The sequence below is a fragment of the Balaenoptera acutorostrata genome, chromosome 15, assembly GCF_949987535.1.
Source record: "Balaenoptera acutorostrata chromosome 15, mBalAcu1.1, whole genome shotgun sequence".
In the NCBI taxonomy this organism is placed as follows: Eukaryota; Metazoa; Chordata; class Mammalia; order Artiodactyla; family Balaenopteridae; genus Balaenoptera; species Balaenoptera acutorostrata.
Window position 1 is genome coordinate 45611989 of NC_080078.1, and position 21645 is coordinate 45633633.

Here is a 21645-nt window from a genome sequence, read left to right on the forward strand (position 1 = left end):
GGGAAAACAAGGATTCAAACCCAGGTGTGACTCCAAAGACACACCTGGAACGAGTCAACTGTACAGAACCACCCACAGACTCTTTTTGTTTGTTTAACAGAGTCGTCTCCAGAACACTCATCCCAATTCTGCCCACTTTAGCAGGTTGGACATAGGTCAGTGGTTCTCAACCTCAAGTGTGTATCAGGAGCACCTGGAGGACCCACCCCTGGGTTTCTGGTTCTGGTTCTGGCCACCTAGGATGGGACCTGAGAACTTGTATTTCTAAAAAGTTCTCAGGTCATGCCGATGCTCCTGGTCCAGGGACCACACTTTGAGAACTGTACGTACAGACCTTCCTGAAGGGGTAAAGGGAGTTTCAAGCGATGCTCCTTTGGAACAAGCCATCATCACACGATCATCACACAGACAGACCATGCCAAAACGCCTCACCCAGCCCACAACTTTCTAGTGGCTCCCAGGGCAGTCACGGCTTGGTCTGGTCCTTTTTCATACCATCACCTCTGTGATTTGCAGACACTGGCAAACAGCAGAGATATTCCTGACAGATGAGTGGGTTGCATACACATTTGAGGTGAGAATGCGGCTGAAAAGCTGTTTTTCTACAAGGCAGCTTTCTTAAGTTCAGTTTCTGGCTAAGGTAACCATACAGGAGAAATAAGTGAAGAAAAGGGGGCAGAAGAGTTGCTTGCTGCTGCACCCTGACCCTGACCTTGACCCTGACCAAATGAGGCTCAGGAGGCCCTTGCTGCCTGTCCCATTATGTCTGTCGTTACCCACCCCCCGCCACCCCACTCCACCCCTGTTCCTCTGCACTCGGCTCTCCCCCATCCAGGGCGCATTCCGCCAACCCTGCAAACTTAAGGGTTTGGTTTTTTCCCAATAGTTCAAGGACACTTGCTGCTGACTCAAGTTTAGAGAAAACACTTCTCTACTGAGTCATTTTTATTAAACCAGCAAAGCAATATACCATATGAAAAAAAATCTGGTCCGAAGTTCCCTTAAGTTTCTTTGTTTGAAAAATAACTGCAAGATACCACCTATAATTCTATGACTATTTCTGAATTTCACAGGTTGAAATCACTACTACTTATTGGTCAGCAATAAGTGCTGGGCCCGTTCCATCACTCTATGTGCCTTGGCCTCACAACCAGCCCCTCAGGTGGGCCTTACTGCCTCCGGTCTACACAGGAGGAGACTGCAGCTCAGAGGAACAGAAAAAATGGGTCAGTAAATGGTGGCGCCTGGGAGATTCAGACCCCACCGCCCAGTTCAGGCCTTGGCCACCAAGACCTACAGATCCTTTCCTTAAACACCCCCTAGACCCCACCTATCCCCAGTTACCCCCTTCCTCCTTGACAGGCAGCCACTCTGACCGCCCCACCTGGCTGCCCATACCCCAGGCCTAGCCTGCCTGGGGCCCCCCTCACTTCCTGGGCCTTCTCCGCTTGCTGGGCAGGGCGTGGGTGCAGTGCACCCTTCCCCACCCCACCCCCATCCCAAATCTTGACAAAACAGTAGTGGATCCAATCTCAGCAGAGACCAGAGGACTGACTGGCGGTGGAGCTGGTTTCTGGGATCTCAATCGCACCAGGTCTAAAGCCAGCCCCGTGGGTCTTGGGGGCGAGGGTGAAACTGAGAACTGGGAGGCCCCACCATTGCCTCCTTCCCGCCCGCGGGCTGACTCCCGCTGCCGGCCGGGCTTCCTCCTCCCCGCCACCCGCCACGGCTCGATTTGTTTACATGAGCAGGGCTGCTCCCCAGGCGGGTCGCCGGCCGGCACCCGGCGGTGACATCGGCCAGAAACTTTTCGGTTCTGTCTCCGGCGCCGGGGCGAGAGCAGGGAGTCCTGCTCCGGGCGCCCCTCGCCGCCTCCACCGCGGCCCGGCGCGCTCGCCGTGCGGGGCGGTGGGGGCCCCAGTTAAACTTGGGGGACGCCGGGCGCCCGAGCCGGGACTGGGGAGTCGGGCCGGGCCGGGAGTCCCCGGGGCTAGTGGCTGGGGGCGGGGTGACTGCACAGCTCGCCGGGGGCGAGTCCCGAACTCTGAGGAGGGAGCATGTGGGGCCGCCGCTGGCTGGGCTCGGGGTCCCCTCGAACCGCGTGAGCTGGGGCGCCCCGGCCCCCAGGCCCACTCACCGGACACGTTTAACTGGCCTCCCAGGAACCAGCCGATCCTGCCGCTGCGGAAGTCGCAGTCGCTCACAGTATGGAAGGGGGTGTCCCACACGAGCACATCCCGCGCCAGCGGCCCCCAGAAGGCGGCCGGCTCGCTGGCGGCCAGCGCGAGCCGCTCCCGGTACGAGCCGGCCGGCGCCGCGGGGACGGAGGCGCTGCCCCAGAGCCGGGGGGCCGCCAGGTCCCGCGCGCCCACCCCGCGAAGGCCTCCCAGGAGCCGTACGACACCGCGGCCCAAGCAGCGCGCCGCCATCGCGCCTCAGAGCCCCGCGCGGCTGTGGTAACCGTGCCCTCGCGTGCCCGCGCCCCGCCCGTACCCGCCCCGCCCCGGCCCCACCCTCCGGCCAACGCCCCGGCCAGGCCCAGACCCCCGACCCCGCCCTCCGGCCAACCCCCGGCCCTGCGGGTCCCAGTCCGAAGATTCTACCCCCGCCCCACCTCGTCCCACCTCGACTCTCTTCTCCCACCCTAGAGCGGGGCCGGGAAGGGAGGGGGAGCAGCTGGGGAAGGGGTCCCAGGGCGGGCTGCCGGGGTTTCAGTTGGTGCGTCCTCAAGCTCCGACGGCTGTGCCGCGCGGGGACCCGCAGATACGCGCGCCGCGGACGCAGGCTCTCCCGGGCGCCCGGAACTGTCTGGCGTGAGAGGGAGCCGGCTCGGCCTCAGGAGACCGGCGGAGCGAGGCCCTTAGGTGGGTCCGAGGACCACCAGTTAGGTCAGTTCAACATCTCAGAAGCTGAAAGCAAAGTATTAATCCTTTTGGGCGCCCTTGCGAGTGAACCCTCTAGCGGCCTGGTCGGCCTGTACCCGTCCCCCGCCCCCCGCCAAGATGCACACACACATAAGCAGCCCCTGTGGGCTATGGGCTGGTCAGGGGTCCTCGGCGCAGGAGGCTGCGGGGACCTGGGGCGGTGGTCTGGGGTCCGGTGCTTTCATGTGGCAGAGAAGTAAACGCTCCACTAACCGTAGCTGATTTGGAACCCTGTGGGGTTTTCGCTCATTGCTCCAGCATCTGTGGCCTGGGTTCAAAACCCTACGTTTCTAGCTCTGTGACCTCTGGCGAGTTCCTTAACGTCTCTGTGCCTACACCACCTCCACTACTGAGCTCCCTGGGTGCCCCTTCCAGGTTGCATGTTTCAGACACCAACTCATTTATTCTTATGCAGCCCTGAGGAGGGGGAAACAGGAGTGATACCTCCCTCCCTGGGCTGCACCCAGGAAGCCCAGTAGTGGAGGTGGTGTTCTTGTTGTCAAGCCACGAAAGATAGAAGGGAACCCACAGAAACTTGTCTCAGCCAGACTCTTAAATATTACAGCACCCACGAACTAAATACATAATAAATAAGGTAAACAGAAGGAAAAGGGTAGTTTTGAAAACTGGTTGGTTGAGTTCTTTGGGCTTAGGAAACATCCCCTTCTATTAGCTGTAAGAGGAACTTCTGCTGTCAGTCAGCCCCGGGTGTGTGTGTGTGTGTGTGTGTGTGCGCACGTGCTTGCACGTGGTGCCTGCTTTTTAAGGCTGGTGAACCAGTAATAACAGCTAGCACTAGACATGGGCCCTGCTCTGTGCCAAGTGCTTGACCTGCATTTTTCACTTAATTTAAAAATTATCTAATGCTATCAAGTCCCGCCCACTCTCAACTCCTGAGTGGAACAAATGAGGGCACTGAGCCCTAAGAAATAGGCACATGGTGGGCAGAACCCTACTCCCACCTCAATTTCTGCTTCACTACTTGGCCTGAATCACCTTTTTAATAGAATAAATAAAACTGAAATAGGGAAAGACCATAACTGTGGCCAGGGGCCCCAAAGATGGCCATCAACTTCACCCCCTTGTGTAAGTGAGAAGCTCCCCCTCAAGTGGGCAAACAGTGCTGCTCTGACTGTCCCAGTCCAGGCCCTGCAAGGCCACAGCTGCAGCCCCTGCTCTCCTGGAACCTAGCTGCCATACGGTTAAGCTCTAGCCTTCTGGAGGAAGAGACGCCATGGAGAGAATGTTACTACAAGTACATGTGCCTGATGCACGGTAAGGCCAAACAATACCGAAACATCGGAGTTTGGAGCAGAGAAACATTTATTGCAGGGCCATGCAAGGAGACAGGTGGCTCATGCCTTAAAAACCCTGAACTCCCCAAAAGCTTTCAGCAAAGCCCTTTTATAGGAAAGGTGAGGGAGGGGCGTGGTTAGTTGTTGCAGACTTCTTGGTGTCAGATCCTTTGTTCTTGAGGTTAGGTCGTGGCCAGGTGACAAAGTTCCTGTAAAACCTCCACCAAAACAAATGTTATTCTCTGTTCTGACAAGGAAGGGAAGAGGAGACATTTAGTTCTGTCTCCATGCCTCCTTGCAGCTTTTAACACTTAACAAATCCCATAAGCAAAGCAACATCATTACCCTTCATTTTACTTGTTCAAGGTCCCAAGGCTCGACTTTCACCCTCCAACGCTAAAAGAAGGGGGTCCATGCGCCAGGTGGTTACCTTACCCGGGAGCATTCGTCCAGCACCCAGTCTGGCTCCTCCTGCCAGTGCCCAGGCCCGACTGAAGAGGGAGATCTCAGCTGGCAGCACCCTCATTGCCAAGTCCCCAGACCCTGTCCAGCCGTCATCACTGAGGGAGCCAGGCGCCCAGGACCCAGCTGGCCCTCAGGTCACCCAAGTGGGGCCAGGTCCCTCAGACTGTGACCAATGGAGACCGCCGCCGCCATCAGGTCGCAGAGGTGGGGATGGGGGAGAGGTTCGTTCTGCTTCAAGGCCTGGGCCTGGCCAGTGGGCAGCCGGGGCCAGGGCTCTGGAGCTCCGTTGGACACAGTCCCCAGCCTGTCCCCGGGCCCCCCAGGGCAGATGGACGCAATCCGCCTCTCACTGCACTCTCTGCCGCCAGGACCCCCTCCAGCTGACTGTAACCGCCACATAAAGGCGGCTCACCAGCCCCATCCCTATTACAAGAACAGTGGGCAACGTACATGGAATTGACTCTAAAGAAGGAAGTACAAAGCTGGTGTTTCCTTCAGGCTGGGTAAAGAGAAGTGATTGTGGGTACAGAAAACACTGCTGAGCCGATCAGGTGGTGCAGAATTGCACTTCCTGCAGCCCAGTTTACCCAGGATGAGGCCACTGAGGCCAAGGCCGCCAGCTGCCTCCTGGAAGCGGCTCTCTGGGAACTACGGCAGGTGGAGGCACACCTCACCGCCGTCTGGCCACGTCCACAGAACGGCTTCCCGTGGGGCCTCGGCAGTTCTGAGAGCAGCCGGTCGTCCAGGCAGTGCGGGTCACAGAAGTCCCTGCCCTTAACACGGGCAGGACCCTCTGCTGCCGAAGGCTGCAAGTTGGCAGGTACAGATGTGGGAGGCCTGGGAGGGTTTTCAGGGGAGCTGGGCTCACTTTACGTCTCAGGCCTGATGTTCAACTCGGAGACGGCGACCCTCACAATCCTAAGAGAAGGATGCCCTGGTCCTCACTTTACACATGAAAAAGCAAACACAGAGAGGGGACACGCCCACCCAAGGCTGCACAGCTGGCAAGTGGGGAGCCTGGGCCCCCAGCGCTCACAGCTTTAGCAGCTTTAGGGTGTTTGCCGTCTTAGGCCCTACCTCCCACATTGCTCGGAGCTGCAGCACTGGACCCTCCTAAGAAGCAGTTTTGTAGATACAGGCCCGGGAGACCCACCTGTTCCCCTCAGCAGACCCAGCACTGAGCCACCAGAGCCCCCTGCTCCTTGGCCCCTGTTCTCCTCCCTCCTCCACCTCCCTTCAGTGACGGCGTCTGTGGACCACCGCCCACCCCGTGTGCCTGGGCCAGCATGGAGGCTGTCAGCTCGACAGCAATGCACCGGACGCAGCCCCTGAGCCCAAGGGCACGACCAAGGAAAGGGGGAGGCAGGGAGACAGGCACCAAATCAAATGACTGAAATGCAAAGCAAAACCAAAACAGAAAATCCACACTAAGAGCCTTGAAGTGGGTAGGAGGAAGGAGAGGACGCAGCTGCTGGGGGTCTGGGATGGGCTGCACAAGGGTATCAGGCTCCCTGCCCCCAGGTCTGCATTTCCCGATGTCCCCATGACCCCAGTGTCAGCGAAGACGTGTGGGCACACTCGTATCCATGGCTTCAGCAGTGGGGTCTCCAGGACCCCCACGCAGTGCCCTGTAACACTGCACACCGGATCCCCGGGAGGGAGCGTGCACACAGCAGCCCCAGGGCAGGAGGGTTCACCACCAACGAGTGGGAGAGAGCACAGGTGAAAACCAGAACTGGCTCCAGGTGGCACAGGGCTGGCAACGGTGTCCTCCCAGAGCTGGGGACCCCCATCTGCTGAGGATGGGGCCATGTGGAGCCAGCAGACCTCGGGGTGGGTCTGTTCTCAGGGTGCTCTTGCAACAAGCTCCTTAAATGCCGTCAACACCAGATCCTGGAACCCCTTAACTCCCTCTAGCCCTCTGTGAGCAGGAAAGGCTGGGGTGTCATCCATCCACAAACCACAGGAAGGACTTGGGCTTTTGAGTTCTCCGTGGCCCCCAGGAGACACTCTCACAGCCCACAGTGGTCAAGAGCACCGTCAGAGACGACAGCGGCATCTCCTGTGATGTGTCGTTGGTACCTCCAGGAACCGGTTCTCTCACTGCCCAGGTCCACAGGGACCTCACAGCCACGGCCCCTCCCGCTTCTCTGCATGGACACTTGCTGTGGCAGCAGGCCAGAGGTGATCACCAGACATAGGAGGTCCCTCTGAGGGCTGAGCTCTGGGAACTGTGAGCCGTGGCCACCGTCACCCGTGGATCAAGCCCTGGCTTCCTCCTCCGTCCACCTCGAGGAAGCCGGGTGGACAGAGGGCGCTGTCAGGGAGCCAGGACAAGCGCACCAGGCCCTTGTGCTGCCCTCAGCCCACCGTGCAGTAAGTGCCTCGGTGTTGTCATGTGCGAGATGAATGGGTGGGAGCCAGACCCTGAATCCTTCGGCTCTCAAACACCAGGTTCTGTGTTCATCTCAATGAGGATATGCCGGACAGAGTATCCGGCTTTTCCTGTTTCCGTAAAATCATAGCTTCTAAGGCATGGGGGCTGCACAGGCGTATTTAAGGGCTGATGAGCTTAAATCTCATGTCCTCCCCTCCCCGCCCCTTCCCTTGTCTTTCTTTGGCTCCCAACTAGTAGACTGCCCCCTCCCAGCCAGAGGGCTGCTGTTCCCCTCGGTCGCAGCTACTGTTTCTCCTCCCACTTCAGGGCTCCAGCAGTGAAGTCACCATGCCTCCCTCCCATTACACCCGAACGCCAGCTCACTTCCTGCGGTCTCCTGTTGAAGCCGGTCCCCCTAGAACCAACTGTATCCTGGACTCAAGTGCAACCAGGGATAAACAGATTTTGGTCCAACAGCTTCTGAGAATGGCAGCAGTTCTGGCTGGGAACGTTTGTATTTTGACATGCATAACATTAAACATTGAGGGGCTGGGCAGCTAGGGAAGGGGCTCTCAGCTGAGTCTCGGAGTTTCCTTTGAGACCGAACCGCGAGCAGCGGGCAGGTAGAGGGGGAGGATGCCAAGGGCAAGGGGGCAGGACGGCCAAGGGCAACACTGCTCAGAAGAGCCAGCTTCCACACCAAGACCTCATCCTGAACAGCCCGTGGGTTTCCCACACACGCCAGAAAGCCCCCGTGGCCACTTGTCCTCGTGGTTCATCCTGCAGGTCCATCGTCCGGCAGAGGCCTGTGCAGTCCCCTCACTCTGAATCCGAGGTCCCGATGCTCAACGGCGGCTGCCCTGTCCCCTTCGTGGTCTAAGGCCAGTGGAAATCCCTGCTCAGACGCTCGTTTGGCAGTGATCACCCTGGATGCTGGGCTCCTCAGGACCAGAGGAGGATGAGAGGTATGGAGTGAAACCAGGGAGCAGCTTCTGGGCTGGTCTTAGAGATCGGTCTCTTTTTCTGCCTGAGAAAGCAGAGGCAGCTGAAAACACATCACCATCCCTACCCGGGGCCTCAGGAATGTCTCTGGGACTCCCCAGCCTCTCAGCTCAATCAACCCAAATGTGAGGGTTTATGATACGAGCACGACCTTGAGACAAAGGCCACGACTGGGAAGGGTCAGCCAGCAAACATGTGCTGACCGCCTGGGGTGGACACCGCTTCCTCTGGGGCCGGCCCCTGGGGGTCCCAAAGAAATTAAACAGAGCCCAACCCTGAAGGCACCAGCTGAGAATCCAGGAGGGTGCGTGTGGATTGAGCAGGGGCCCAATGAATCTGGATTGATTGATTGATTATGGATTGATTGAATGGGAAGATGAGGGATAGAAAACAAAACAATCAAATTTCTCGTACCCAGTGCCCATTTTGACAAACTTTAAAGCTGGCCAACACTGCCACCTGGCGATGGATTCTGCCTTTAACTTTAAAGTTGCCTCAGGACCAGTGGACAGGAAGAACACAGCGTGGGCCTCAAAGCCACGTCTCCATCAAGAGAAGTTCAGGAGCATCTCCTGAACAATGAGGCCCTCAGAACAGTCTTTGTCTCTCTAGTGAATTGATCAACGAAGGCTAGTTGCGCCCAGAACAGCCCTGAACATGAGGGGCAGACACTCTGGGGAAGGAGAGGAGAGATCTAGTGTACACGGCAGAGAGAGATTAAGGTGGTGGACTGAGCATAGGGAATAACAGGAATTATTTATTTTAAGTGATGATAAATTGAGAAAAGATGAGGCCTTGTGTGTCTGAGTCCATGTGGGCTCCTATAACAAAGTATCGTAAACTGGGCAGTTTAACCACAGAAAGGGTGGCTAACAAGACAGTTACATGACTGAAGACATTTCAAAGGGGAGACGACCACAGCCGGTGGCTCAGTGGGTGGGTTGGAAGGATGGGTAGAAAAACAAATTCCTCTACACAAACGTGTTCAAGCTGTGCTTTTAGATGTCTGACCCGCAAGTCAGGCCAGAGCACAGCCACATGCCTGCCAACAGGTGGCGCCAGCATGTTATTGGTGATGATTTATTTATTTATCCATTTATTTTGATGGAAAGGGCGAAAAGGCAGCCAGCCTTGGATGAATTTTTAAGAAGTGGGGAGGATCCAAAGAAGTCAGAATGAAACCATGGGTCCCTACTGTTCCCTTTTGATAGATACCTTTTGTTTGTTTGTTTGGCTGCGTTGGGTCTTCATTGCTGCATGCAGGCTTTCTCTAGTTGCCACAAGCAGGGGCTACTCTTCATTGTGGTGTGCGGGCTTCTTATTGCGGTGGCTTCTCTTGTTCCAGAGCACGGGCTCTAGGCGCATGGGCTTCAGTAGTGTTGCACACGGCCTTAGTTGCTCCGTGGTATGTGGGATGTTCCCAGACCAGGGCTCAAATCCGTGTCCCTTGCATTGGCAGGCAGATTCTTAACCACTGTGCTACCAGGGAAGTCCCTTGGTAGATACCTTGTGTGGAAGCCTTAACTTGGAGGATGCTTCTGTAAGAACAGCTTTGCGCGCCTTTCCTTGGGCCCGGATGTCATGGGTGTGGTTCTGCTCTCACCAGCCGGGTAATAGATTTGGGAAAGAATACAATACACTTGGGAGATCAGTGCTTTCTGTCCTAAGGTTGTTGAGCCTTTTGCATCATCAGGGAGCCCTGCACTCGGGGCGTCCACTAACAGGGACCATCAGTGGCGACAGGGACACGGCACGCTTATTTTGGGCAGAACACAGCAGTGTGAGAAACTCCCCAGAGGAGCAAACTTTGGCAACATTAGAGGGTGTAGCTGAAGGTGGTCATGCACCAAAACAGGGTATGGAGCAGCCTGTGGGGTCCCTGATAAAATCCTGTGAACGGGACCTGGATGAGCAGAAGTTAACATTGGAAAACAGAGAGTTTCACAGTAATTCTCTGAGAGCAGGTCTCCCTAGAGCTATACCCAGGACAAAATCCTTGGTCCCATTCCCAGGATTCTGAAACCTTTGCAATCCCTACTCAGCTTCCAAAGTGAAGCTCTAAGAATCCCAAGAGCAATATCAGATCAATGGCCTGGGGTTCTTTGGCTGCCGTTACATGTGTGTCAAATCATCACATTGTACACCTCAAACTTACACAATGGTATATCAATCAATTATATCTCAATCAAGCTGGAAAAACAGAGATAAGGGGTCTGATGGTGTATGCATCTTAATCTCAAATGGTTCAGAAAAATATAATGTGTGGACAGAGAGATGAGATGATAGATGGATGGAAAGAGGGGCTGAGGCTTGGTAAGCCTCGCTGAAGAAAGACCCACAAAACTGTCAGCAAAATAAAATGGTTGTTTTGAACCACAGCCTTGGGGGCAACTGAAGCATCTTGTACACCCAAACATCTAAAAGCTTTATAGTTCTGCCTTTCACATTTGTCTAATCCGCCTGGACATATTTTCCTGTGAGGTGTGAAACTGATGTCCATTTCATTTTTCCCCATTTGGATAAACAATTGTCCCAATAACGTATCAAAAAGTGAGCCCTTTCCTTCGTGGCCGGCCTTGCCACCTCTGTATCTGCACACGCGTATGCTCCCTGCTCTTGGGTCTGCTTCCCCAGCCAGCACCCTCAAGCCTGACCATACAGCTTCACCCAAGTGTCCACATGTGGCAGAGCAAGTCGCCGCCTCCATCTGCTTCAAGGCTGACTTAGCTCTTCTGGCCCTGAGCCTTATAAACTTGAGAATCAGCTTAGCAAGTTCACTTAATTTCTCTGCAGCTCAGTTTCTCACCTGCTGTGAGAATAAAAAAAGACAATATGGACATGATTTGTAGACCACAGAGAATGATAGTTTTAGTTTATTGTATTTATACTGGTAAACTTCAGGAAATGACACTGATTGCTATATCTTGTTCTTCTGTCATTTCTGAAAATATCTCCTGGAGTCACGCATGTTTCTCAGACACTGATGTGCTTCTCCTGTCACCAAAGTGCAGTGGGGGTGACACTGGTTCATAGTAGGAATCTGTCCAAATTGGCCTTGCTAAAATTATAATTTTTAAAAAATCTCCTTTTAGGCTTTTATAGCCATATTTCAGCTGGACAGCAATTTTGAAAGCTGGAAACAATTCAGTCCTGCTGTCAGTGGTCAGATTCCAATTTGCTGCATGATTTGAGTAAGGGCTGAAGGGGACTGTGTGTTTCCTGTCAAGTTGGCACTTGTGTTGACCTGACAGGAGACGCAGGCAAAATACGGACTCTATCATTAAACGTTTTCGTTGTATTTTTAAATGAGATTTTGTCCTGTGTGTGCTTAGCCCTAAATTGAGAAAAAGGAATTTCTATTTTAATATTATTAATATTAATAATCACTATTTTATTAAATTTTTACATACTAACTTTACAAAACTTAGAAAATATGAAAAAAAGACCAAAAGTATCCATTTACCCATGATCCAAAGATAAATGCTCTGAACGTTTCAAAGGAATTTCATCTGCCTCCTTTTCTCCTTTTTTAGTGTCGCATATACTATTTCACATTCTGCCTGTGGCCAGCCTGTCCCTTGGCTGGTCAGCGGCCACTCCTTTTTCTTCTTTGCTGGAAGAAGCCCAGTTATACTTAGTTTTAGGGCGAGAGAAGCTTGGGGACCACAGGTGAATTTTTGGTCTAAGCCCAACGAGGAATTCTGCCCCCTTGACTCACGATTGGTTTAGGCCCGAGAGTGACAGCAGTTCTGACCAATGGGGAGTGAGGAAGCCTGTCGAGCGCCCAGCACCTCGGCTTCGACAAACAGGGCAGGCAAAGGAGGTAGAAGGACAGACTCTACCTGGCTCCCCCAGCTGCTGGAAGGCCCAGCCCAGATTTAAGTTCACCGGACAGCGCACGGTTGTCCACGTTGGGCACGTCCCTCTCCTGCGCCCGGCGGCCCCCAGGTGGAGTTCTGCTGTGCCCCTGGGGCTCTTCTTAAACGCTGTTTATGCAGTGTTCCAACCGGTTATTATCCCATGATTTACTTAGTGGATCCCATGTTGTTAAATAATGATGATGACAAGTGTTCTCATTGGGGTCTTGATACTAACGGGAATGCCAGTAATAGTGTAACAATAGTATTTATTTTGCTCTTTCTCTACCATGTTGGAAACCGAGGTAAACCCTTTACTCACGTCCTTGCATTTAATCTCCACGAAAACAAGGGTGTTCTATTATGATCCCCATTTTATGATTGAAAAAACTGAGACATTAGTGTTCTTAGACATTTTAAATGGTCTATATTACTGATTCTAGTCCCTTTCTCTTTTGCCTCTTCCTGTTTTCTCCTTTTTTAGATAATTTTGCCTAGAAGTTTGTCCACTATTTGTATGGTTCTATGGCAGTTAAGTTTCTTTATTTCATTTTTATTCTGCTTTACATATTTTTTTCTACTTGTATCCTTTTTTGGGTTCGTTTAGGAGTTTTCAATCAGCAACTTTTTTTTATAATTACGTTTAATTTTTTTTTTTAACTTTTAAAATTTATTTTTGGCTGCATTGGGTCTTCGTTGCTGTGCACGGGTTTTCTCTAGTTGCAGTGAGCGGGGGCTACTCTTCACTGCGGTGCGCAGGCTTCTCATTGCGGTGGCGTCTCTTGTTGCGGAGCATGGTCTCTAGGCACGCGGGCTTCAGTAGTTGTGGCTCGTGGGCTCAGTAGTTGTGGCGCACGGGCTTAGTTGCTCCGTGGCATGTGGGATGTTCCCAGACCAGGGCTCGAACCCGTGTCTCCTACATTGGCAGGCGGATTCTTAACCACTACACCACCAGGGAAGCCCCCACTCGGCAACATTTCATGAACATCTTTCCACGTAAGTATGCCTCATTGTTATCATTTTTAGTGGCTGTGTAATATTTTATTTTATGAGTGTGCTGTATGTAAGTTGCACAGGTTACTAGCTCCCTCCCCCAAACTCAACCCTGGATAAACTAGGAAGAGAGATGGAGGCAAGACTTTGAGAACCGGCCTGAGGCAGCAGAGGGTCCAGAACAGGTGTGGCCACATCGCTCAGGGCCTGCTCTGCGGGTCCAGCGGGAGAGAGAGAAAGTGACTTCCAGATTCTTCCCAGCACCTGCCCTCCCGCCGTCAGCCCCAGGCTTCAGCTGAGATCTTGGTGCCAGAATGAATGAGAGAAGGTGGGGCTCATTGTTAGCTGCTCTTGCTGCAGTAAGGATAGGTGACATTTAACTTTCACAATAGCCTGGGACAATCACAGGATGAGAGAAACAGACCAAAGGAAGGAAACTGTGTTTTCTCATCCGGAGAGACGGGAGAGCTAGGCCCAGCCCGAAGGGCGGTGGTGCCCATTCCCAGAGGAAGCCACCTGCTTAGGGGGTCCTCACCTTTCTTCCCACGCCTTCTTCTTCAAGAAGAGCCGTGTTTCCCCCTCAGCCTCCCCATCAACAAGGTGCAAGCTCTGGACTCTGAACTCAGAAAAGAGAGTTAGACACCGACGCTGCCCCATAGCAGTTTACAGAGCGACACAGGGTAAGTGCTGCAGCCCGAGCGTGAAGTGCTTGGGGTATAATGTTTCCGGGCTAATGGAAGCACCCTCGGCAGGGGCAGCAGGAGGTGCATGTGCGGACAGAGGGGGTGTGTGAGACACGGGCACACCACAAAACGTTTATTTTTAAATAATAAATAAAGGAAAGGAAATACAGGCAAGGAAACATTCATGAAATCAAGTCACTAAAGTGCTCTCAAACATAAATTTTAAAAAACCAAGAAGCCTGGTCTGAACTTAAAACACTGTTTATAGATATTCAGCAGTTGTTCAGATATGGTCCTGTGCTGTTTCAGAAGGGAAGGGAGAGAGGGCTTTCTTGGTGGAAGAGTTCCACGGACCCGATCAAATGACACTCAGGAGGACATAGAATCATTGCCTAACAAGAAAATGAAAATGTCCAAAGCCAAGTTCAAGGTAAAGATGTTATGTTTCATTCATATGAGGTCTGCATGAAGTCTTCAGTATTTATGAAGATATATGATTCTCTGTAGGTTAAATAATTTTGTATTTTTGGATTCAGAGTAAGGACAGCAGACTTAACCTGTGAGTCTACACAGTATATTGAACCAAATCTTGGGATGTCTGGCAGTGAAAATGGGTTTTGGACTTAAAATCCTCCCTCCTCAAGTTCTACAGAAGAGAATAAAAGTTTTACACCAAATTAACTGATTCATGTGCCTTTAAGAAATGGTTTCCATTCTAGAATGAAATGGAATTTTCCATAAGTCACCATTTGTCTTCTTAAAGCAAGTGGCATTGCATTTCATCCTGACACCGGAAGAAGAAAATCCAACTGAGAGTATTTGTCTTCGACAACTTTTGTCTTTTGAAAAAAGCTGGTGAGGAATGTGCACATTTCCAGCCTTTGGTGGGAGAGGGGGGACCTGCAGCTTCATAAGGCCCCCTCCTTCCCTGGCTGGAGCCCCTCTAGCCCCTCAGAGTCTGAACATCCTTGGGCACCAGACCCCTGCTGCGCTCTCTTGGTCTCCTGACGTGTGGTGCTGGAGAGATCAATGGCCACGTCTTCCAAGCCGCTCTCAGGGCTGCCTTCCTCCAAGCCCCTCTGGGGTCCTGCCTGATGTGGGCTAGAACCTTCCTTGAGATGGTCAGAGCCCCAGAGTCCTGCCAGCTTTTCTTCACTTTCTGCTTTCCTTATCATCCCTGTGGATTTTTTATGCATCCCTTGCAAAAAAGGAAAATAAATAAAAACAGATATCTCTAAATACAGCAATTAAGTAAATTTCTTCCATGTCACTGTTCTCTAAATCCCATTAGAATTTCCCTTATTGGTACCTGTCTTGGGGCCTGCAGGAGAGTCTCGTAGGTAACTCTCAACATCAGGGGCTGTAGACTGGTGTCTGCCAGCTGGACACAGCCAGCAAAAGTGCCTTGTTTGGATGACATGGTGATTTTTAAATTTTTATTTTAAAACTTGTTGGCAATATTTTAAAATCAGATTTACATCAAAAGTCAGACTTCCAGCTTCTCTCAAAAAGTCAGATGTCTGGCAGCACGAGGCCCAGTTTCTTGTTCGGCCACAGACCTGCGGACTCAGTAAGCTCCACCCCACCTGCTCGTGTAAACTCAGAGAGGTGGTCCCGGTTACCTGCCCAAAGTTCCCTCCAGGCTCTCCAACCCTTGAGGGCAAAGACGATTGGTTTCTCCAGTCCCGGCATAGTGTCCGGTGGGTAGGGGTTCAAAAAGTGTTTGCTGAACAAAAACCCTCCTCCTCCCCAGCCTAAAATGCCCCCTCGGCCCCCTAATCCTAATCTCACACCCTGCCCAGCGTGCTGTCTGTCACTCATTCCTCCAAGCCCGAGGGTCTCTGGTAACAGCCAACAGACCAGTAAGGGTGCCAGCTCCTCAGAATGCCCAGCCTCAAAGCTTGGACCTCACCAGTGCAGACTGTTCCAGCACCAAAAACTAGGGGACAGAACAGCTACGCGGCAGATTATTAATGGCCGAGCCAGGACCAGGAACTGGACCTCCTGAGTCCAGGGTGCAAGGGGTTAACAGTCTGCAGGTTCACTGCCTGCGCCTTCCCGCTTCCTATTACCATGAGCTCTGAACTGTATGGTTTCCAAAACCTCTAACAGCTCTCAACATTTGGGAAACATATTTCATATAATGAAAGTGTGTCATTCCACTCATAAAACCAGGAACTGATTGGACCTGTCTACACACTGCCTACATAGTTCCAATGAAAAATAAGGCAACTGATCAAAGTCCAAGCCTTGTAATTAATTAAAAATCAGATGTGATATTCTGGGCCTGAATCTGAGTAAACTTACATTGCTTGGCTTGGCAATGGCCACCGGGCATGGGGACCCCCAACATCTCTGGCAGGGTGCGGCCACAGGACCCTCTTCCTTACCCAGGAGCCAGGGCACACAGGAGCCCAGCAGGCCGCCCTCCGCGGAGCCGAGGACTGAGTCGGGCAGCGGGATGCAGTGTCGCACCATCGCCCCGTAGAGCCCGTACTCAGCCATCACGCTGCTGCCGTCCCAGCGCTTCTCCCGCTTCCGCCACTTGGCCCGCCGGTTTTGAAACCAGACCTGGATTGAGGCGGGAGGGGAAGCAGAAGGGCTTACGGGAGGAGACCCCAGCGCCGAGGGGCACAGGTGCACCCTCCCCGGGGGCACCTGGGACCCAGGCCTTTCTCGTGGCTCGCAGGACTGGTCGTGCTGGGTGATCGGCACCAGTTTCCACCGAGGTTTCCACGGAGTCAGGGATGACAAAACAAAATCAGAGTATCCCACAGTGTGTAAAGAAGTCGATTTTACACTGATGGGAGCGGTTCCCCAGGGCAATGGTCTCTTCTAACCTCGGCTGTTGGATTGCTTTATCTTAATAATAGTGTCGAATATTGTTAAGCTGCTTAAAAAGAGTGAGTGAGTGGCATGCCTTCTGACCTGGCAAGGATGTGCTGTCAGCACAGAGGCTGAGGCACACACAGGACAGCTTTCTGTAAAGACAAAGACCAATCCTGTGTGCCTGTGAGTGTGTGTTCCAGGGCCAGATATGCATGTGGCATGGGGGCGGTGTGCAGAAAGGCCTCGTCAGGCTATTTACACTGGTTTCTTTGAGGGTTTGCAATGGAGTGATAGTCATTTTTTCATTGATATCTTGACATAGTTTCTAGATGCAGCGCACACTGTGTAATTTTTAAGAATGATTTAATAAAAGGAAAAAAGGCTTGAAGGTTACAGGGGTCATCCTCTCTAAATGAACACAAAGGAAGGCTCTGGCATCTAAGTGACCTTCGGTTTGGGTGCGGAGGGGGAAGTGCTGGGCTGTTTAGAGGTGGCTGTGGGCTGACTCATTGCGTGTAAGGACAGCATGTTCTCTGTGGTGTCTCTGGGTGGTGGGACCTGCACCTGTATTCGGTCTTCGGGGAGTTCGGTCTTCACGGCCAGCATTTCCCGGGCATAAACATCAGGATAGTGGGCCTCGCTGAAGGCCTTCTCCAGCTCTTCCAGCTGGTGGGCGGTGAAGACGGTCCTGGAGGGAGGCCCGAACACACACGTGGGCACATGTCCACAGGAGGCTGCAAGGCTTCCAGCCTCAGAGGACCCCGTGCCTGGCCCCTCTTTGTCCACTTCATGAAAACTGGATGCCCCACCTCTGAATGATTAGCCTCTGGAAAGTCCACAATTTAGTTCAAACCAAACAAAGTTCTTTAGGTCTTTTTTTCTCCTCAATGAATTCCATCAACTCATTCTAAGAAGACCCATTTTAAAGGCCCACAAAATTGTGTCTTTAAAATGCTACAAAGGCTGACCTGCAGCCCCCTGGGTACTGCAGAATTACATTCCCAAATGGCTACTGAGCCCTTCCCGCTGCTGCCCTAACGCAGGGCCAGCTGGTTCTCAGGCACTGTGTCCCAAGGAGAGGGGTGAGGGCAGGTACCTATGCCTCCGCTTCTTCCTCTTGCCGGGGGCGGGGGACGCCTTCAGGTCACTCCTGTCTTCAGATGGGCTGTCCTCATCTGTTAGCACAAGGAGAGAGGGAGGACTTTAAAGGTGAGCATATTTTTCACTTTGTTTTCTGGATTTTACTTTGAGGATTGACTCTATGAACCTGTTGGGGATGTGAATATTTACAAGCTCGCATTTTTCACACCATGCTCCAGGTGCTGAGCTTAGCACTGCTCATGCATTATCACCGTTATTCTCCATAAATTAAAAGAACTCCAAGGCAGCTGCTATTATTATTCTATTTTTACAGAGGAGGAAACCAAGGCACAGAGAGATTAAGTAACTTGCCCAAGATCACACAAGTAGTCAACAGTGAGGTTGGGATTCAAACCCCAGACTGTGTGAAGCCAAAGCTACTTGAACACTAATTGCATTTCCTGTCCCTTCAGCTGCCAAATTCATCCACTTCCTTCTGCCTCTGTCTCACCTTCCTCATCTTAACCAAAACACCAACATTTCTTAAAGGGAGGACGGAGGTTTGTGACATCAGACCCTCATCAGAGCTGGCCCCCTGCCCTGCTGTACTGATTCCAAACCTCTGGAAGTGGGGTCTGGGAAATTCCTTCTTGGCAAGTGTGCCCAGATGATTCATAGATGCAGGTGAAATAATTTTAAGAACCCACTCCACTATGCTTTATCTTTTGAAATCCATTATATCAGAAGATCTAGGTTGAAAGGAAGGTTAGAAGACCAAACTATTGTCAGGTTCATTGTTAAAAAGCATATTTGCTTCAAAACACTAAAAAGTGAATTAAGAAATGCAAAAATAGTAAAATAATGTCAGTTTTACTCCTACATCAATTACTTCACCAGAAAAATTGGATTATAATATTATGCTATCCACGCTGTACAATCTGGTATACCAATAGATATATAAGGTTATTGAGACGTGAAATGTGGCCAATCTGAATTGACACCAGCTGTAAATGTGAAATAGTCAGTGGATTTTGAAGACTTAATACCCCCAAAAGTAAAATATTAATAATTTTTATATTGAGTACATGTAAAATGACAATGTTTTGTATGTAATGGATTAAATAAGATAGAGTATTTAAATTTGTTTCAACTATTTATTTTTCCTTTTTAACGTGGCTTTGAGAAACTTTCGTTACTCGCAGTCACATGATGTTTCTACTGGACAGTGTTGGTCTTGGTCTTGAGAAACGCCCTTACAGACTAGGATGCAGTTGCATTTTGCCTTTAGTTTTATGGTCCTCACACGGAAAGAGCCCATCCTATGAAGGTGGTTCCTGCATTTTTAGTGAAACAACTAATAGTGGGGTTCATTTGATCTTACCTAGACACTCATGAAACAAAGTCCTTTTAGAGCTGGGTGGACGCAGGCCTGCCTGCTAATCCCGCCTGCTTACTTTTTTTTTTTTTTTTCACGCTTCGGGGCATGCAGGATCTTCGTTGTTCCCGGACCACCGTACCCCCTTCAGTGGAAGCATGGAGTCTTAACCACTGGGCCGCCAGGGAAGTCCCCCGCCTGCTTCCTTTAATCAGCAGTGGAGACCACTGCACTCTTTCTGCCTCGCTGCCTAGATGCTCAGCTCTGCGGTCCGCTACATAGTTTCTCTCCGTCGTGTAATTCTCCGTTCTCTTCCCCCACACCCCAAACCTCTCGATTTCTCGGCCCTGTCTTTGTAGATTTCCATTGCTTCCTTCTGTTCCCCACAATGCACCTCGACTTCTCTGAGGAGCTGGGCACAGCTACCATAAGACGGGCGAGCTTGCTTCTCACGTGCTGGAAGGAGGGGAGAAGCGTGGTACCCAGACTCGCTTTTCAGCACAGGGAGGAGGACAGTTCCAGGCCTCCGCCCCGCGCTCTCCAAGAGCCGGACAATTCGTCAATCAATTCAGCGAACCCTCCAGCTCTGGCGGGCACCGCGTTCTGTGCCACTGACAAACGAGGCAGGCCCAGGCCTCCCGACCTCCGCCGTTCCCAGAGGCCGAGCCTCGCGCGGGCGCGGGGGAAAGGCCCCTGGAGACCGCGGCCGGGTCGCTGAGACCCCAGGGCGGGTCCGGACCGGGTGGTGGTGGTGTCCGCGGGGCAGCGGCGACCAGACCCGGAGGAGAGGCCAGGGGCAGAGGGCGCGGCTGCGAGAATGCGTTCCCCGGCGAGGCCACGCTCTGGGGTCCCGACTTCCCTAGATCTGGGGGGCTGCGTTGGGCTTGGCGGGGCCCCGGAGTGTCACCCTGCGCGCCCGAGCCGAGGGAAGGGACAGGAGCGGCACCGACTGGCCTCCTTACCGGACGTCGAGACGCTCTCGCTGCGCTTCTGGCGGGCGGCCGGGGTCGGCGGGCGGCCGGGGACTTGCGGGGCGCTGGGCTCAGGCCCCTCGGGCGGCAGGAAGGGCACGTCTGCTACGAGCAGGCAGGGCGCCCGGGCGGCCGCAGGGGGCTGCGCGCCGAAGCTGCAGAGGAGGCCGAGCCCCAACGGGAGGGCCCCGCGCGCCAGGCAGGAGCCCCAGAGCCCTGGACCCGCGCAGGGCGCGGCCGCGGGGCCTTCGCAGCCGGATCCCGGCCCGGGGCCAGCAGGTGCGGGCAGCTCAGCCTCCAGGCCCAGCAGGTCGGTGATGGCAAAGCCCCGGGGGCGCGAGCCGGTGGGCGGGCCTCCGGGCACCAGTGCCCTGCTCCTGGCACGCCCGTCGGAAAGCGCGTCCCGGCCGGTCATGGCTTCTCAGGCAGCGAAGCTGGACCCTCTCTCGGTCACCTTTGCGGAGGGGGCGCAGCTCTGAGGACGATTTATACAGTCGGGCGCCAGGAGGGCTCCAATCAGCGGGGCGCGGATGCGTCACGCCTTGGACCCCGCGAGATGGGGACGCCACCAGTCTCCCTCCCTTCGGTCGCCGCCCTCCCAGCTGCGGTCCCCTCAATCAGCTCCCTCTCTCCTCTCCTTTCCAGCTGTCCCCCTGCCCACCCCCGCTCCCGTTCTCGGTGGGAGGAAAATAGGCAGCAGACAACTCTATTCCTAAAATAGAGTCATCCCCTCCCTAAACCTCTGCTCTGAAAGCCGCAGGTTCCAGATCCCGATTCTCTTCTCTCCCCTTCGAGATACTCCGGCGGAGGCCCCGCTCGAAGCCTCTTTGAAGCCTCCCTCCCCGCATCCAGCCGCCCATTAAGACCGAGGCCCCATTCCCAGCCACTCTCTCAACACTACCACCAATATGACCCCCTCCAGGCTTCCAACGCCACCGCCGGAGGCAAGGTCTTCCCCGAAAATCCCCAAGGGGAAAGGAGTGGAAAACGTTCATTTAACCCGTGCCCACTCCACCTCCAGCCAAACCCACCCCAGCGTTTTAATGGCCGAGCCGTGGGGGTCGCAAAATTCACACACTGAAGGAGCTGAAGAAGAAGTAGAGAGAGGCGGGAGCGGCCGGGTTGGGCCAGGGCGTCGGAGAAGGGCGCCAGGTTTTGCAAACTGCATTACAGGAGGTCCAGTGAAATCAGAATTTCAGACGAACTGTGATTCTTTTAAATTATAAGTATGTTCCAGTATTTTATCTGGCGACCCCTAAATAGGGATGGTAAATTGTAAAATAGGGCCTGTCTACTGGGACCCACCCCTCTTCACGGAGGCTAACAAGTTATTGTCAGATTTTACGACTATTCAAAGAAAGCCTGATTTTCACGTGCAGCGCCCATATTTGTTAAAGTTGGCGCGAAACGAAACACGTGGGTAAACCTCTCCTGGCTCGCACTCCGAAAATTTGAGCCCACCCAACCTGAATCGCTCGGATCCCTGAGCCCACCCTTCTCCAACGCGGAACCCGGGAAGCAGAATCTCTCAGTCCCGCCCCTGAGGGCGAGCGGCCAGGCGGGCGCCCAGCGAGGGGTGCGGCAGCTCTCAGAACGCCACGCGGACGCCCCACGGGTCTCTGCGCGCACCATCCAGCACAGCCGGAGCCGGAGTCGGACCCCGAGCCGAGCCGGGACGAGCCGGAGCCCGAGCCGAACCGGAACCCGAGCCGAGGAGGAACCCGAGCTGGAGCCGAACCCGGCAAACCTACAGCTACAGCTGGCTGCGCCTCGGGGTGGGTCCTCTGCAAACCT

General features: G+C 53.4%; 2 protein-coding genes across 4 annotated transcripts in view; both read right to left on the reverse strand.

The window, feature by feature from the left end:
• ACSS1 (acyl-CoA synthetase short chain family member 1) overlaps positions 1–2480 on the reverse strand; it is a 43014-nt gene extending 40534 nt beyond the window's left edge. For both annotated transcript variants that reach the window (XM_057530143.1, XM_007191860.2), the window contains exon 1: positions 2138–2480. In XM_057530143.1, coding sequence (XP_057386126.1) covers positions 2138–2429 — 292 coding nt within the window. In that variant the 5' untranslated portion in view covers positions 2430–2480. The remainder of the gene's footprint in view (positions 1–2137) is intronic.
• Positions 2481–10857: 8377 nt separating this feature from the next.
• VSX1 (visual system homeobox 1) lies at positions 10858–20266 on the reverse strand. Of its 2 annotated transcripts, XM_057529522.1 has the most exons (5): positions 19843–20266; positions 17522–17600; positions 16990–17113; positions 15987–16167; positions 14444–14794 (listed from the first exon to the last, which is right to left on the reverse strand). In XM_057529522.1, exons 1-5 carry the CDS (start codon positions 20264–20266, stop codon positions 14505–14507), a joined length of 1098 nt encoding a protein of 365 aa, XP_057385505.1. In that variant the 3' UTR covers positions 14444–14504. The 2 variants fall into 2 exon arrangements, with proteins under 2 accessions (XP_057385506.1, XP_057385505.1); XM_057529523.1 differs by lacking the exons at positions 14444–14794; positions 15987–16167 and adding an exon at positions 10858–10872.
• Positions 20267–21645: the final 1379 nt, after the last annotated feature.